The sequence below is a fragment of the Coregonus lavaretus genome, assembly GCF_964263955.1.
Source record: "Coregonus lavaretus genome assembly, chromosome: 10".
Taxonomy (NCBI): Eukaryota; Metazoa; Chordata; class Actinopteri; order Salmoniformes; family Salmonidae; genus Coregonus; species Coregonus lavaretus.
In genome coordinates, this window is record NC_139997.1 from 13,310,911 (window position 1) to 13,328,743 (window position 17,833).

Here is a 17,833-nt window from a genome sequence, read left to right on the forward strand (position 1 = left end):
TAATGTTACACACACACACACACATGTTAGTCCCGTGTAGCTCAGTTGGTAGAGCATGGCGCTTGCAACGCCAGGGTTGTGGGTTCGATTCCCATGGAGGACCAGTATGAAATAATGTTTGCACTCACTAACTGTAAGTCGCTCTGGATAAGAGCATCTGCTAAATGACTAAAATGTAAATGTAATGTTACACACACACACAGCATAACTCCCTGTATGTTCTCCAGGACTTGGAGAGGGCAGGCCAGTACCACCAGCAGCAGCTGGACATAGCAGAGGAGCTGCAGGACAGAGCTGCACAGGGACGCGCTTCATCCAACCTGGGTAAGACATGATGACAGCGTCCTACACTCTCTCTCTCTCAGACAGTTATGTGCTCTGTGTTTCCCCCTTGGGACCAGAAGGTTGTGAATTGGATACTATCACAGATACAGGAGCTGTCCCCCAATGGCCTGACCAGTTCAATGCCACATCGACCAGCAGCATTAAGGAGAGACCGAGAGGCCAGGTCTATAGAATGAAGGACAACAGTACAGACCTTTTTACAGACAATCCTGGGCACTATAAACCGATACATCTCTGTTTAATATCTACATTCTATGATACAGCATTGTTTTGTTGAAGGGGTTTGTTCAATTTCCCTCTACATCCCACAAACACCTCACTTGCTCTCAGCCCAGGTATGACAGCAGGAAACCAGAGCTGTGTCCTATCACATGACTCCACTAGTGCCTCTCTGGCCAATCAACACCGATGTTTTATTAACAAGGTTTAGGGTTCTGCGACAATGGCGAAATCTGAGACCTGCTGAATCTGACCCCACTGTTGAGTGGACAATAACCTACCTACCTGTGTGTGTGTGTGTGTGTGTGTGTGTGTAATCTGAGTGTATACTCTATGATTGTGCAGGACTGCTGACTTGGGCACCATGGAGAGATCTATTTTTCTTCGCCTCTCTCTCTCTTTCTCTCTTTTCTCACGCTTTCTGTCTCTCTCTCTCTCTCTAAAAAAATACATCACATAATGTATTATAACAGTTTATATAAACTATCTTTAAACTAATAATGAACAGTTTCTAAACGACATAAACCGCTTCATAAATCGTTCAAAGTACACCTTAATGATAAGTGTTATCAGTTTAATGTGATATTTAATGGAATCCATCTGACAGTTCATTTACAGCTCAAGTAGGTCATTGGCTGAAGGAGTCTAGTAGAACTGCTTAGTGGTTTGTGACTGGGCCATTTAAAGCTTCACTACCAGCATTACCATGTTAGCAGGCTGAAGCTGGTTGGGGAGTTAGTCTTGTCTGAAGGCTTGCCCAACACCTAGATAACCTAGGACCATATCAGCACAAAGTATAGACACACACACACACACACACACACACACACTGACTGTTATACACTCACATCCCAGTGTGTAGAATAAGGGTAGCGACTCTCCCTATAAGCTTCCAGTGCTGCCTCAGCCAAACAGACTGTTATAGGATCTCTAGTAATATTACATTACTTATAATCCGCTAACTCTGCTGGCTATCTCAGAGCTGCTGTTGGGGAATACCAAAGCCTTATCGCCACACCACTAACATGCCCCCTGGCACCATCAGGTGTGTGTGTGTTTATGTGTGGGAGGATGCCTGACCCCAGGGGGTTAATGTGCGTTAGTATTCCTGCCGACTCTGCAGGTTGCTCTGTAATCCTCTTATCTCTGCACCCCTTATGGGGCAGCTCTCCTTTTCCTAATACACACACACACACACACCTGAAAACGCTTACTTGCGCAACATACACCATCATCATAATCATCATCATCCACATACCTCTTCAATGATAGCATAGTCCTGTATTCCAAGATTGTTTCAGTTTTTTAGCTTCTTGTTTTCAGGCAGGCTAATTAAAGTCAGTCCATAGAGCTCAGTGTGAGGTTCTGTGTACTTGCTAGTGGAGACAACATACACTGTCAGTGGGTCAGGGATCACATTTCACGCTTACTTGAATCAGTCTCTCAGTCACTCACTCTCTCTCACACACACACACACACACACACACACACACACAGAGATAGAGACAGACACATGCCTGCATGCAGACTAGATAAAGTTTAGTTTCACACTGTCAGGGCCATGTTCAGCAGGACACAACGTTGGCCATCTTTCAGATATAATTATGTAGAACCATGGCCAGATGTTTTGAGTAGGGGATGCTAACGGGAAACTAAACACCTTTTATAATTAATTAATATTTATTATTTAGTTTTAGTTTTCTACCTTATGCACATTAAGAGTGGGAAATGCGCTCTACAAATGTATTATTATTATTATTATTATTATTATTATAAAGCACTCCATGCATCCTCTGTAGCTCAGCTGGTAGAGCACGGCGCTTGTAACGCCAAGGTAGTGGGTTCGATCCCTGGGACCACCCATACACAAAAATGTATGCACGCATGACTGTAAGTCGCTTTGGATAAAAGCGTCTGCTAAATGGCATATTATTATTATTATTATTATTATTATTATTATTTGCAGACTAACAGTAAGATACAATTCCTAATGTGATGAGTAGACTAGGTCTAGGAATATATTCAGTAGGCCTAACTGTAGTAAATGAAGCCTAATTTAATTTAGCTCATGACTGTTTGCAAAAAATACCGTTCTGAACAGAGCGCACATTCGGAGATCCGCACCAGGGGTAAACGTTGTCCTTTTATAAATGCATTTCATGCAATTCTACATCAGCCATTTTGTTTTTATACCACAAAAATGAAAAATGAACTGAGATCAATAAAAACGATACAACCTACAAAAAGATGGGAGACACAGATTGTAAAATATGATATCCATCTATCCTGGTGGAGGAAATGATAGTCCTAAAAAACTTTCCAGAGGCACAGACCCACCCAATGATAAAATAAGTGAAGGCTGGGCAGGGCTGGGATTCTGGGAATATGCGCATTTAACAGCATGGCAGATGTTCTCCACTGGTCACTCAATATTGGGAATTGAGAAATTATTTTGGTAGCCTAACTACAAATAGATTACAGTCTTATCAGCAGTTTGATTTCCAAATTTCCAAGCGATGCTGATTGTCTCCCATTGAAATGAGTGGACTTCCGTCGGAACGCATACAGTTTGACGCAGTTGGTGTGCACAAGGCTTAATGCCTCGGTCAGACCAACAGCGTCATTGCATCCCAAATGTATACAAGATATGTGTCCCAAAAAAGTTCAACATTCACCTTTTGCTACTATTTCTGTCATGTCTACACACAGTGGCGATTTTAGCATGTAAATCTTGGTGGGGCAAACAAAGAGGCAATCCGTAATTTCGATTAAGACATTAATGAGCGAGCTAGGACGGACATAGTCAATATAACTATTTGTTCAGCACTTTTGAAATGTACAGCAACAGAATTCCGAACATGGGCCGTTCTTACACTATTCTCCCTGTACACCAAGTCAGAAGTGTAGGATAAATAAAGGGGGCATGTAAGCAGACAATGAAAGCTCTTACAATATTCAATGATTACATTTATCTAAAACAGGCTATAGGCTACATGTGCACCACCAAGTCAGAACAGTAGGCTAAGTTAGGAGGGGGAAAGGGACCAAATGATTAGGGTGAGGCACATGGGCTACTAACAGCTTACTACACAACATACACTTAGTATTACTTTCTTAGCTACAGTATACATATCTCCCTGGCATATTACATAATTTATGCAGCAGCATAAAATACATTATTGGACTCACCTTGTTGTGATGTTGTGACTTGGAATTCAGAGTTGGATGACCATTCAAAATGTATTTTCCCAGTCTGAGCTTGTTTTTTTCAGAGTTCCCAGTTGTCTTGGACTCACTGAAGTCTGAGATTTCCCAGTTCCGAGTGTCCAGTTGTTTTGAACACGGCAGAAGTCAAGCTGGATTGACAGCATGGTCAATGTATTCAACCTTTTCTGGCCCATGGTGTGTTGCAAGTGAATGTTTATCATTTTAAGCTTGGAAAAGAGACCCTTAAACCCAGACTTGGACCACACACCCTCTCCACTGAATAGCAGGCTAGTGATTGCTTTGCAAAGCTCGCAGTTAGCCACTGATTCCTTCCAAACTATTGAATTTACTTGTTGTGTAATGTTTATGTCCAATGGCCGATGAGCACTGTTTTATCTATAATTTCTCTTCATATGACAAGGATTGAAAAGGATTTGCCAGTAGATTATGGAATTGATTCATGATGATGACTGCTTTCTAGCTTGCTAGCTAAAATTTTGAAAGGAGGATGTTGACATGATCAGTCCAATCAAAGCAATGGTAGATATAACGTGATTTGACGTAATTGTATCTGTGGCAATGACCTTAAGCCTTCTTGGATGGGCACTTCTAATGTAAATCTATGGCAGCACCCAAGGGGCTTGAATTTTCGAGCTCTCCCCGTAGATTTTGCGGTGACGTAGTGTCCCCATGAGTGACAGAACACTGAGCCAATCACGCCGCAACTAGAGAACATTACCAACCCCTAAGCTCCGTATTTTCCGCTGGCTGCCCCTCCACCACAGAAAGCACTGAGCTAGGCTGAAACACCTGCATTTTGGAGCTGCCTTACTCAAGAAAGCAAAAAAGAGACCATGTTTGTATGCAGCTTTATTAACTCAATGATTAATTTTTACATTGTTTGAAAACTGATATGTGACACGTATTAATGCCAAAATAACATGCAAAGCAGGCAACAAAAAAATGAAAATAAAATAAACACACAGTACCTGTCAAAAGTTTGGACACACCTACTCATTCAAGGGTTTTTCTTTATTTTTACTATATTCTACATTGTAGAATTATGGTGAAGACATCAAAACTATGAAATAACACATATGGAATCATGTAGTAACCAAAAAAGTGTTAAACAAATCAAAATATATTTTAGATTTTAGATTATTCAAGGTAGCCACCCTTTGCCTTGATGACAGCTTTGCGCACTCTTGGCATTCTCTCAACCAGCTTCATGAGGTAGTCACCTGGAATGCATTTCAATTAACAGGTGTGCCTTGTTAAAAGTTAATTTGTGGAATTTATTTCCTTCTTAATGTGTTTGAGCTAATCAGTTGTGTTGTGACAAGGTAGGGGTGGTATACAGAAGATAGCCCTATTTGGTAGAAGACCAAGTCCATATTATGGCAGGAACAGATTAAATAAGCAAAGAGAAAGACAGTCCATCATTACTTTTTTTTTTTGCTAAACAGGTGGGACTCAAAACAGGTGGGTCTCTGCCCCACCTGCCCTGAATGACTGGTCGCCACAAATGCAGCGTTCGATTGGAAATCAATGTACTTATGGTGTACCAAAATGAAATGATGCTGTCAGTCTGATCGAGGCGAAAGTCTAGGCTATGTACTGCACTTGTGGTTAAAAACAATCCACAGCTATTTTTTTAAAGAAGCTATTGATCTTCCAAACTCTCTAGTGTAGTATTTTGAATGATTTTATTTATGTACAAACAGGAGTAATTTTGCCAATTTTATTAAAATTTACCAGGAGCACTCCTACTTCCCGTGGCTTCATGTCAGCTCTATTCATGGCATTTCTATCTGCAACGTAACGTTTGTGTACTGAACATGGCCCAGTTCAGTCTCCCGCCCTGAGCGCCCTCACCTCCAGGCTCATGTCACTCTGTGAAGAAGTTGAGATCATCACCTGCAGCTGCAGGTTAATCTGTTTTTGGGAGCTACCGCGTCAAAAATACGACACAAGGCAAGTTGTTTTAAAAATTGTTCTTGTGCTTCTCTCAGGTTTATTTGTTTGTAGTTAGCTAGACAGTTCATTAATAAAAAGCCCAATGTGTTTTTGGCGCGCACTTTCCTAGACTGCTCACTCTTGAGCTGAGTTGAGTTGATTAGCTAGCTAGCTAACTTGTTGTTGTTAGCAGCTAGCTAGCTCATTGAAAACATTCTAAAATGTCAGATGATCATAAAAGAGAGATTCACCTCAGGGATTCACAGCTGGGATGTGGATGTAGGGTACAATGATGACTGGATGGTAGGGGTGGCCAAAGAGTCCATTATCAGGAAACGTGGCTCTCAAAAAATATATACATGTTCGCTGTTGGGGTGCTTACCGGAGAAGCAGTGAGAATCAGGGAACCAATGAGAAGTGTGTCCTTCTATGATCCTTTTATTGACCCAGCACGGGATTGTGGGATTGCACCATTTATCACACATTTACAGAGAAGATGTAGCCATACTTCTATGTCGGTTTGTTCAAAAAGGAACTACTGCAGATCCTACAAATGAAGATTTCTGTTGAGGTGAAAAACGACTTAGTCCTAGCTTAAGTGAATAAGAGATTACTTCCATGAAATGTTTTGCAATGCAAATTCTGTAATTGTATTTTGCTAATTTTGAACCTTTTCATTACTTTCATAAGTCTGTTGAGCTGCAGATCAGAATCTACTCAGTTAAAAGAGAATTGCTGCAGTGCCATTGGTTAGGCCAAAATTGATAGATCATTCAAGCTTTCAATGTCAAATGTTCCTGACAGGAAATTCTTTCAAATAAAGATTTTGGCATAAGTAACAAACCATTGATGTATTATTGACAGATCCCGGTAACCAACATGTTTGTGTACATTAGAAAGGCATTGAAAATGTTACGGTACCCTTCCTTATACAACCTGCTAAGCACTTTCTCTCTTGTTACATCAGGGCTGTGTTCAGGATGAAAGAAAGTAACAAATGGAAACAGCGTTTCTCCACTCAGAATGCCAAGCTAGCTTAGCCCATCTCATGCTCCATTCCATGTTGAACTGACCCTCTAGCCTACAAACACAAACACACACTGGATCAGACAGACAGATGTCAGGGCCATGTGTTACTGATCCATCTCCATCTGCTGTCTCGACATCCCCTACCTCTCTCTCTCTCCTCCCTATGTGTCTCTCCTCCACCTTTGTGCCCTCTTTCAATCCTCCCTCCCTCACTCTTGTCCTGTTAGAAGCAGACACTCTAGCTCTGATACGCCACGCCCCCCCCATACCAACACACACACTCAGACATCGGTGTATTCAGGGATGTGAAACGCTTTGAACGTTGCAGATGGAAATGAAAAGAGCAGAAAAAAGGCTAAACAATTCCCTATTCCCTATTAGACGTTCCGTCCTCCTGAACAGGCCCAGTGTCAGTGTCTGTGTCAGACGGTTGGCTGTGATCCTGATTGATCATCCTCATGTCTGATCTCTAATCTCTGCCTGTCCGTCACTCACTTTCACTCACTGGACTGTGCCTCTCTTTCAGGTATAATCCACCAGATGAAGGGGGAGTATGAGGCAGCGTTGAAGCTCCACAATGCCCACCTGTGTTTGGTCCAGGAGCTGGGGGACCATGCTGCTCAGGGCAGGGCCTACGGGAACATAGGCAATGCCTACAACGCTCTGGGAATGTACGACCAGGCTGTGCGCTACCACCGGCAGGAACTGCACATATCACTAGAGGTGAGGAGACACACACGTGAACACACACACACGTGAACACACACACACAGAGCGCTCTGGGGATGTACAACCAGGCTGTACGGTATCATAGGCATCAGATATCACTGGAGGAAGACACACCTGGTATTGACCCATCTTTCCTCTCTCAGGTGAATGACCGTCCCTCCCAGGCCTCTACCCATGGTAACCTGGCTGTAGCCTATCAGGCGCTGGGCGCTCACGACCAGGCTCTCCAGCACTACCTGCACCACTTGAACATCGCACGTGAACTACGAGACACACAGAGCACGGCCAGGGCACTAGGTAACATAGGGACAAACCAACAAATGAAGGAATGAAATATACTTTATTGATTCCTAAAGGTAAAGTGTATGTGTGTGTGTAGGTAACCTAGGTAACTTCCACTGCTGTAGAGGGGAGTATGTCCAGGCGGTTCCCTACTACCAGCAGTACCTGACACTGTCACCTCAGCTACAGGACCTGGAGGGAGAGGGCAAGGTCTGCCACAACCTGGCCTACACACACTACTGCCTGGGACAGTACAGAGAGGCCGTCAGGTAGGGGACACACTCCATACATCTCTATGTATAATAATAGCTCTTAAAGATTGTCCTGACCTCTCCAAATAAATACAGAAAGGAAAAGGAAATGAGGAAGGAAACACACCTTTTCTTCTTTCTCCTGACAGGTATTATGAGCAGGACCTGGCCCTGGCTAAAGACCTGGGGGATAAGTTGTCCCAGGCTAAAGCATACTGTAACCTTGGTCTGGCATACAAAGCCCTGGGGGAATACAACAAGGCTGAGGACTGTCAGAGATACCTGCTGTCCCTGGCTCAGGCTCTCAACAACACACAGGTACAGATAGTAACTAGCACAACTGGTATTGGTGGAATGGGTCGTTAGGGGGTCTATGTGTGTTTTGTAGGGGTCTTGGCAGGGGTGGTAAGATTCTGTGTGTGTGTGTCCAGGCTGTGTTCCGTGCACTGGGGAACCTGGGGGATGTGTGTGTGTGTCGGGTTGACGTGGCCGGGGCGGTGAGGTTCTACCAGCAGCAGCTCACCCTGGCTCAGGAGGTCAAAGGCCACAAAATGGAGGCCGACGCCTACTCAGCGCTAGGCTCCGCCCACAGGTAAGCTCCTAGTCCAGTTAGGATTTACATTTGTATTTTATTTATTAACTTCCTGTATGTTTTCAGTTCATATTGACTGAGAATTAATAGTGATTCTCTCCCTTCTTCCCTCCCCCAGACTCCTCCGTCAGTACGACCTGGCCCTCTCCTTCCACCAACAGGAGCTGTCTGCCCGCACCGCTCTGGACGACCAGCAGGGGCAGTGTGGTGCTCTGGGCCACCTGGCAGCCGTCCACATGGCCCTGATGGACTACGCCACAGCCTTCCAGTGCTACCAGGCCCAGCTCACCCTGGCACAGGGACTCAGAGACGCCCGCGTGGAGGCACAGGTCCAGGGAAACATGGGCATCACCAAGATGAACATGGGCGTCCTGGAGGAGGCCATTGGGTATTTTGAGCAGCAGTTGGCCATGCTGGAGCAGCTGAGTGGGGCTGAGTGTGTGCTGGACAGAGGCAGGGCCTACGGGAACCTAGCAGACTGTTATGACTCTCTGGGAGACTTTGAGGAAGCTATAAAGTACTGTGAGATGTTTCTAACTGTGGCTCAGAGTCTCAACCATGTTCAGGACCAGGAGAGAGCCTACAGGGGACTGGGCAATGCACACAGGTAAGGGCAGAGACACTCTCTCTATCCGTCTCTTTATCTCTCTCTCTGTTCTCTGTTCTCTCTCTCTCACCCTCCCCTCTCTCTCTCTCTTTATATATCTCTCTCTCTCTCTTTATATCTCTCTCTCGCTCACCCTCCTCTCTCTCTCTCTCACCCACGTCTCTCTCCCTCTCTCTCTCATCCTCCTCTCTCTCTCTCTCTCACCCTCCTCTCTCTCTCTCTCTCTCTCATCCTCCTCTCTCTCTCTCCCTCCTCTCTCTCCCTCTCTCTCTCACCCTCCTCTCTCTCCCTCTCTCTCACCCTCCTCTCTCTCTTTCTGTTTCTCTGCTGGTCCCTGGTGAGGGAATGGCAGAGTAATGAAAGGTCAAGTCATGTAGTTAGACTGATAGAAGCCACAGCTCAGTGTTAGTTTGCAGACACAGCCTCTTGCACATTCCCTCCCCCAAGGATATGCACATTTATTTTAATCTCATACTAGCAAAATGAACATGTCCTGAAGTTATTGCCCAATTTGTTTTCTTGTTTACCTTCTTAAGTTGCTTGTATAGCTCTCTCTGGGAAACTAGACACCTTTTGATGTTTGGAAATCCAGAGCTGAGTGTTTTATGTTGTGACTCTTGAAATGCATTCATGTAAATAATTGGTAGGGCTCATTCTGAATGCGATAGTGACTCATCTGCAGCAAGCAGTAGGCCTACATTAGCAACTCTGAATAGGGAAATGGGGGTAAACAAAAACAACTCCTCTCCTCCCTCCTCTCCTCCCTTCCTTCCTCCCTCTTTTCTCCCTCCCTCCCTCCTCTCCTCTCAGATCTCTAGGTAGTCTCCAGCAGGCTTTGGTGTGTTTTGAGAAGAGACTGGTGGTGGCCCATGAGCTGTGCGGATCAGGAGGCGGAGAGGGAGGAGAAGGTGGAGGATGGGGGAAGGCCCAGGCCTATGGAGAGCTGGGAGACCTACACAGCCAGCTGGGGAATTATGAGCAAGCCCTGTCCTGCCTGGAGCATCAGCTCAACATCGCCTGCACCTCAAGGGTAAGACTTCTACCTCGAATGAATGAATGACTGAGTGATGGGAGGGAGGCAGGTAAATAGGGGTGAATAAAGACCTTTGGCAGTTACCTGTATATATATTAATCTATATGCTATAACTATTTATTCTAAATCTGTTCCTCCCAGGACCGAGCACTAGAGGGCGAAGCGAGCGCGGCGCTGGGTGGAGTGTACCAGCTGATGGGAGAGAACGAGGCAGCTCTACAGGTTGGTGCTGTTCTTATCATGATGGTATTATATTCCCCATGCAGAGTTCTACTGTCTGCCTGTCTGTGTCCATCTGTCTATCAATCTCTCTCTCGCTCTCTCTCAAGTGGCACCAGAGCGCGTTAGAGATTGCGGAGGAGACCGGAAATGGGAGGAGTCAGGGTATGGCCTATGGGAACATGGGACTGACCTATGAGGCACTGGGAAACTACAAAAGGGCCGTGGACTGTCAGGTAAACACACACACACACTATGGTCGTGTTCTCATTGGTAGACGATTTGGGACTTGACCTTTCTGTCTCTTGTGATGTCATCAGGAGCAGCACCTGAGTGTGGCAGCGCAGAATAATGACCTCACAGCCAAGACACTGGCGTATGGCAGCCTGGGGAGGACCCACCATGCGCTACAGAACTACACACAGGCTGTCATGTACCTGCAAGAAGGTGAGAGGAGAGCGAGAGAGAGTATGAATGAAGACATGGTTTTTGGAGAAAGAGGGAGGGGAGGAGAGGGTGATTTGATGATGTTTTGAGACTCCCTCTCGCTCTCTCTCGCTCTCTCTCGCTCTCTCTCTCTCTCTCTCTCTCGCTGTCTCGCTCTCTGTCTCTCTCCTGTCGCTCTGTCTTCTGTCTCTCTCTCAGGTCTGCGTCTAGCGGAGCAGTGTGGGAGGAGAGAGGAGGAGGCTAAGATCCGTCACCGTCTGGGCCTGTCACTGTGGGCCAGCAGCAACCTGGAAGAGGCCCAGCACCAGGTATCAACCTATGTAGTTTCACAACTTAGCTTCTCTTCAGTCCTGCTGACACCTGCTGGTGGACTATGGAACTGCAGTCTCTGATTCTAACCTGAGGGGTTTTGAGACCCTGTATTGAAAATAATAACTAATTTTGTGTATATGGTGATATGGGTGTGTATTCAAGCATGAATGAGTATGTGATGCAGGTGTGTATTCTTTTTCTCTCTCTCCAGCTGTACCGAGCGTCTGCGTTGTTTGAGTCGATTCGTCACGAGGCCAAGCTCAGCTCAGACTACAGACTGTCTCTGTTCGACCTGCAGACATCATCATACCAGGCTCTCCAGAGGGTCCTCGTCAGCCTGGGTAACACTTTACTTCCTGTTCTATCTCTCTTGTTATCCATCTCCTTCCCTTTCTCTATTTATCTATCTCTCACTTTCTTTCACTCTTTCTCTACTTGTTCACTTTCTCTTCTCATCCCTCAGTTCATCCCTTTCTCCTCTCCTCCCTAGGTCATTATGACGAGGCCCTAGCAGTGGCAGAGCGGGGTCGGACCCGGGCCTTCGCTGACCTCCTGGTGGAGCGACAGCAAGGTCACCAACCCCTGACCTCTGACGCTTATACTCCGACCCCTGACCCTTACTCCCCGGTAACCGTAGAACACATCCTGGAAATGGTCAACAGTCAGAAGTCACTGGTGCTGTACTTCTCTCTGGCTGCAGGGTACCTCTACAGCTGGCTACTGGCACCAGGCACAGGTAGGTATATACATATACACATATACCAGTGGAGGCTGCTGAGGGGAGGACGGCTCATAATAATGGCTGGAATGGAGCGAATGGAATGGCATCAAACACATAGAAACCATGTTTGATACCATTACACTAATTCCGCTCCAGCCATTACCACGAGCCCGTCCTCCCCAATTAAGGTGCCACCAACCTCCTGTGACATATACACACCTACCTCTAATCCCTAACCCTGTGTTGTGTTGTGTGCAGGTATAGTGAAGTTCCATGAGGTGTACCTGGGTGAGGGAGGATCTGAGCTGCAGGCCTCAGAGATCCAGGGGGGAGGAGTTAGTGGCTGTCAGACTCTGGAGCAGCAGATCACTGCAGCGAGAGAGGCTCTGGGAGTTGACAACTACTACAGCAGGTGTGTGTGTTTGTGTGGATCTTGCACTTGCTATGGTCTCTGCTTTATTAAAATATTGTTTAGTGCTTCACTGAGAGACTGCAGGCTCTCTTTAACGCTTGGCTCGGTGCTCTGTCCCTCTCTCCCTCTCTCTGTAGAATGAATGGGATATTCAGAGGTGACATATTTCACCCTTCCAAGTGATAATGGGAGCTTGCAGCCTCTCTCTTTCTCACACACACACACACACACACACACACACACACACACACACACACACACAGACAGACACACACACAGAGAGGCACACATGCACACACACTCTCAAACACACAATGCACACTGGCAATCCATCACTGAAGTGCTAAATGATCTTTTAATAAAGTAGAGAGAGAGACTATCATACCTCGGAGAGTAATACAGTTTAATACAGCACTGCAGGCTACTGTGTAATGTGTGTTGTGTCAGCAAATGTTATCCCTCACACATTGTTCTCCTGCCCTCACTGACAACCACTGCAGTACTGTTGCCCTAGCCAGCAGCACCTTAGTGTGTGTGTGTGTGTGTGTGTGTGTGTGTGTGTGTGTGTGTGTGTGTGTGTGTGTGTGTGTGTGTGTGTGTGTGTGCGTGCGTGTACCAGCAGTGAGACGGAGAATGAAGCAGGTGATCTGTTAGAACAACAGTTTGAGGAACGACTGACATCAGCCACCGACCCTACTGGCTACCTACGCATGGTGTCCAGAAACAACCTCTTTAGCAGGTGTGTATGTGTTTTTTGCAGAGAGTCAATGTTGACTGAAATGTCACCACATTTGAAAACGTATGTCATTCTGTATGTTCCTATGCAATATCTACTGGTTGTAGACAGCACCATTTGTTAAACCACAAGCATAATTTCCCTATTTCTACAGAAGTAGTCAGAGTTTGTCCAGTCTGGTCAGTTCTACAGTGTCTCCAGTGAGAGAGACCTCCTCCTCTCTGCCTTGTAGACCCGGCCCCCTCACCAAACCCCCCCTACGAGCCCTTCACCACCTGCTCATTGCACCTATGGAGGAGGTAAGAGTGTGTGTGTGTGTTTATCCTAACGACACTAATTTTACCATTTGATAGAGATCGAATTACATTATCTGTCTACTCATTCTTTCACTCTCCCTCTCTCTCTCTCTCTCCCTCTCTCGCCCTAGGTGCTGATGCCTGGTAGTGGTGCAGCGGCCAGACACAGACAGTTGGTGTTGGTGTTAGAGGGAGAGCTGTACCTGGTTCCCTTCGCTCTGCTCAAAGGTAGCTCCTCTAATGAGTACCTGTATGAGAGGTTCAACCTTCTAGCTGTCCCATCTTTAAGGAGCCTGGGGGCTGCAGCCAAGGTTAGTGTATAGTACACACACACACAAATACACAGACTCACACACACACACAGAGACACACACACACAGTGACACACTAAACAATACAACAGCACAACCTGTACAATTCAATATACTGATAGCATACATGTCATACAGTATTAACCATTTTTGTCATTGATTGTGTTTGACTGACTGATCATTTAAACCAGCGTCTCCTCCTCCCCTCTCCCCCAGTCCTACCCTCGTCACAGAGCTCCCTTCCTCTACAGCGGTGGGGGTTCTATGACCGTGGTAGTGGGGGCTCCACGCCTGCCCTCCAGGGTGATGGAGCGTTGGCTGTGGGGGCCGCTGCCCTCTGCCCACGACGAGGCCCTCCGCCTGGGGGAACTGCTGGGCTGCCAGCCCCTCACTGGAACACAGGCCACCAAGGTACAAAAAAAAGAGAGAGTGTGTGTGTTCTGCTCCCACTGTGACTTATTGAGACGCACAAACAGACAACATTCTCCTCACTTCTCTTCTCTAGGAGCGTGTGCTAGCAGCCATGAGCCAGGCAGAGTGTGTTCACTTTGCTACTCATGTCTCCTGGAAGCTGGCGGCCCTGGTTCTCTCTCCCAGCCAGGATCCAGGGGTGGACTTAGGAACACGGCCCAAGGAGAGTGCACCGTGTGGGGGATCACTTTTAAGCGAGAGTGGGGATGTGGGAGCAAGGACAGAGCTACGGGAGGACGGGAGTGAGGACAGAGGAAGTGTGTGTGACGCAGAGAGTGTGTGTGACAGTCCACCGCTACAGGACTTTCTGCTCACTGCGGCCGATATACTGGACCTGAGACTGCCTGTCAAACTGGTGGTGCTGGGGTGAGACACGCGCACACACACACATGCCTAATTATCAAGCAGTTTTAGTTTGTTTTATACTGTATGTCTAAGTTTATCATCTTCTTATCTCTCCTCTCCTCTCTCAGGTCGTACCAGGAGTGTGTCAACAGAGTGACAGCTGACGGGGTGGTGGGTCTATCCCGTGCCTTCCTGGCGGCGGGGGTGCAGTGTGTGTGTGTGTCGCTGTGGCCCGTTCCCATGGCAGCCTCCAAGGTGTTCACACACAGCTTCTACACGGCGCTGCTGAACGGGACCAAGGCCAGTGCAGCTCTCACTGAGGCCATGAAGACTCTACAGAGCAGCACACACTTCTCACACCCTTCTAACTGGGCGGGTTAGTACACACACCCTTCACACCCTTCTAACTGGGTGGGTTAGTACACACACCCTTCACACCCTTCTAACTGGGCGGGTTAGTACACACACTTCTAACTGGGTGGGTTAGTACACACACCCTTCACACCCTTCTAACTGGGTGGGTTAGTACACACACCCTTCTAACTGGGCGGGTTAGTACACACACCCTTCACACCCTTCTAACTGGGTGGGTTAGTACACACACCCTTCACACCCTTCTAACTGGGTGGGTTAGTACACACACCCTTCACACCCTTCTAACTGGGTGGGTTAGTACACACACCCTTCACACCCTTCTAACTGGGTGGGTTAGTACACACACCCTTCGCACCCTTCTAACTGGGTGGGTTAGTACACACACCCTTCACACACTTCTAACTGGGCAGGTTAGTATAGTATACACACACACACACACACACATGATTCACTCCTCCTCCTGTTTTCTCTCAGGCTTCATGTTGATTGGCTGTGATGTGAAGCTGAACAGCCCCTCGTCTCTGATTGGCCAGGCCCTGGCAGAGATCCTCCAATATCCTGAGAGAGCTAGAGACGCCCTGAGAGTTCTACTGCACCTGGTAACAAACATGCACAACGTTTGCCATATTGCCTATGGCTATTCAAGAGACTTTAAAGAACCTTTCCAAATAATGTGATTTCTTTCCCTCCATCCCTCAGGTTGAGAAGTCTCTCCAGCGTATACAGAGTCGTCAGAGTAACGCTATGTACACCTCGCAGCAGAGCGTGGAGAATAAGGTTTGTGTGCGTTTGAGCTCTGCATATTTACTTGTGTTAAGGTATTTGGTGTTCCTCATTACTTGGTTATTCTGAGTAATTTTAATGAATAACTGTTTTATATGAACCCATCAGGTTGGTGGGGTCCCGGGATGGCAGGCCCTGCTGTCAGCTGTGGGGTTCCGGTTAGACTGTTCAGGTACCGGCAGTAGTCTCCCCGCTGCTGTCTTCTTCCCTACGGCTGACCTTGGAGACCGGCTGCAGCTCTGCAGCACCACCCTGCAGTCACTACTAGGTAACCTATCAATTTAGGAGTGAATCAATCAATTAACCAATCAGACTGTCAGCACAGCCACCATACTCTAGATCCAACATGGTAATCAGTCAGTCAATCAGTCCTCTCTGTCGTCCAGGTCTGCCTCATGCAGCCTTCCAGGCCCTCTGTAAACTGGTCACTGCTGCTGAGACTGGAGACCAGCTCATCAACAAAGTAGGCCTCAATGCACACTCACACACACTGATTAATTTGCATGCTGTATGCTTTATTTGAATGTACATGTGATGAGCCTGGCAATAATTGCATGGGATCAATATCATCATAACCTCAGTGATTTTTATGGCTCATAAACAGTGGTAGTCCCTGCATGGTGTTCATTAACAAGGCCTGTTGCTTTCTAATGGTCTGTTCCTAACAGTTGAAGTCCTATCTCTCTCTCCCTCTTACCCACCACTTGAAGGCTGTTAAACATATGGTGGGAATGGTAAGTAGCTTTCTGGCATGAGAAACTCATACTGAGGCAAAAAAAAGGGGGCAGGTTAGAAATTATAGTGTGAGAAGATGCTACGATAACCTACCTCTCCCGGTCTACAGCTTCACCAGGTATTGGTTCAGCAGCAGTCATGTGACAAGGAGCAGGAGTTCTCATTGGCTCCCATCCAGGTGTCAATTAGTGTCCAGCTGTGGAGACTTCCTGGTTGTCATGAGTTCCTGGCTGCGCTGGGTGAGTCAGTCATCGCCGTACTGAGAGTTGGATATATAATAGCAGAGGCAGCCAGTCTCATCTTTAGAGAGCCAGTGTGGGTGACCGACTAGGTTTCGAACCCAGGTTTCCTTTATGTCACAAGACTGTGTTAGCCCATTGAGCTAAAGCCTAGGCGTTTAGTGTGTGTCATTATTTTCCCTTCTCTGTTTCCCTCCAGGTTTTGACCTGTGTGAGGCAGGACAGGAGGAGGTGCTATTGAAGACTGGTAAACAGGCTAGCAGACGGACCATGCACTTTGCTCTGCAGTCTCTACTGGCACTGTTTGGTAAGAGTCTCCAAGCTCTCTCTCTTAACTCTACATTGTTATGTATGTTGGTTACATAGTCTGGCATCCAGACTTCAAGTGAAACATTCCTATACTTTCATCTTACCTCGGTCTCACCTGTCCATCTTGTCCTCTCTCCCTGCAGACTCTACGGAGCTGCCCAAACGTCTCAGCCTGGACAGCTCTTCCTCTCTTGAGTCTCTCTCCTCCTCCCAGTGTGCCTCCCACTCCCTCCCTCTCTCCCTCCCCCTCAACCTTCCCCAGCCTCCCTTCTCCCCCCCGCTTGGCGACCCAGACGGTCTCTCCTGTGATGCCATCTCCCTCTACAGCCTCAGCTCCCTCACCTCCTCTCTCAGCTTCCTGTCCCGCCCCGAACCTGCAGGAAGTGATGTCATCAGCCAGCGCTCGCGGCAGCAGGAGCTGGAGCGGCACCGCGGAGGAGCGGGGTTATTCGCCTCGCACCGACACACAGGAGGCATGTCGAGAAACAGATTGACGAATCACAGAGGAGTAGGAGGAGGGACAGAGGGGGAGGAACAGGAGGAGTATGAAGGATTCTCCATCATCAGCAGTGAACCTCTGGGGGGAGGGGGGAGGGAGTGTGACACCTTACCCCTCCCTGGGGGACACAGACACCTTAGAGGAGCAGGGAGGGGAGGCGTGGTGGGGAGAGGGTACCCCGTCTCAGTCTCCTCCAAGGGGAGTGTCAGCACTCCCACCTCACCGCTAAAAGTCCTCCCGCCACCCTTGACCATACCCCCCAGCCCTAACACACACGCTAAGTCCCAGGGGTAAGTTATTGCTTTTTAACTGACTAGTTGACTGTTTGCTTCAACTGTTTGCCTCTTGACCTACTTGTCACATCAAATTAACC

At 47.2% G+C, this 17,833-nt stretch overlaps 1 protein-coding gene across 1 annotated transcript in view; it reads left to right on the forward strand.

The window, feature by feature from the left end:
• The window catches only part of LOC311135831 (tetratricopeptide repeat protein 28-like), a gene marked incomplete at its 5' end in the record, with an annotated part of 36,597 nt that overhangs the window by 16,882 nt on the left and 1,882 nt on the right, over positions 1-17,833 (forward strand). The window contains 29 exons of the mRNA XM_084169865.1: positions 228-324; positions 7,283-7,479; positions 7,629-7,782; positions 7,865-8,036; positions 8,168-8,336; positions 8,450-8,610; positions 8,729-9,217; positions 10,028-10,247; positions 10,392-10,472; positions 10,580-10,705; positions 10,790-10,916; positions 11,115-11,224; positions 11,440-11,569; positions 11,719-11,964; positions 12,208-12,361; positions 12,981-13,100; positions 13,252-13,396; positions 13,525-13,704; positions 13,921-14,115; positions 14,210-14,541; positions 14,649-14,896; positions 15,370-15,494; positions 15,595-15,672; positions 15,787-15,946; positions 16,065-16,141; positions 16,389-16,412; positions 16,523-16,652; positions 16,852-16,959; positions 17,105-17,750. Coding sequence (XP_084025991.1) covers positions 228-324; positions 7,283-7,479; positions 7,629-7,782; positions 7,865-8,036; positions 8,168-8,336; positions 8,450-8,610; positions 8,729-9,217; positions 10,028-10,247; positions 10,392-10,472; positions 10,580-10,705; positions 10,790-10,916; positions 11,115-11,224; positions 11,440-11,569; positions 11,719-11,964; positions 12,208-12,361; positions 12,981-13,100; positions 13,252-13,396; positions 13,525-13,704; positions 13,921-14,115; positions 14,210-14,541; positions 14,649-14,896; positions 15,370-15,494; positions 15,595-15,672; positions 15,787-15,946; positions 16,065-16,141; positions 16,389-16,412; positions 16,523-16,652; positions 16,852-16,959; positions 17,105-17,750 — 5,201 coding nt within the window. The remainder of the gene's footprint in view (positions 1-227; positions 325-7,282; positions 7,480-7,628; positions 7,783-7,864; positions 8,037-8,167; positions 8,337-8,449; positions 8,611-8,728; positions 9,218-10,027; positions 10,248-10,391; positions 10,473-10,579; positions 10,706-10,789; positions 10,917-11,114; positions 11,225-11,439; positions 11,570-11,718; positions 11,965-12,207; positions 12,362-12,980; positions 13,101-13,251; positions 13,397-13,524; positions 13,705-13,920; positions 14,116-14,209; positions 14,542-14,648; positions 14,897-15,369; positions 15,495-15,594; positions 15,673-15,786; positions 15,947-16,064; positions 16,142-16,388; positions 16,413-16,522; positions 16,653-16,851; positions 16,960-17,104; positions 17,751-17,833) is intronic.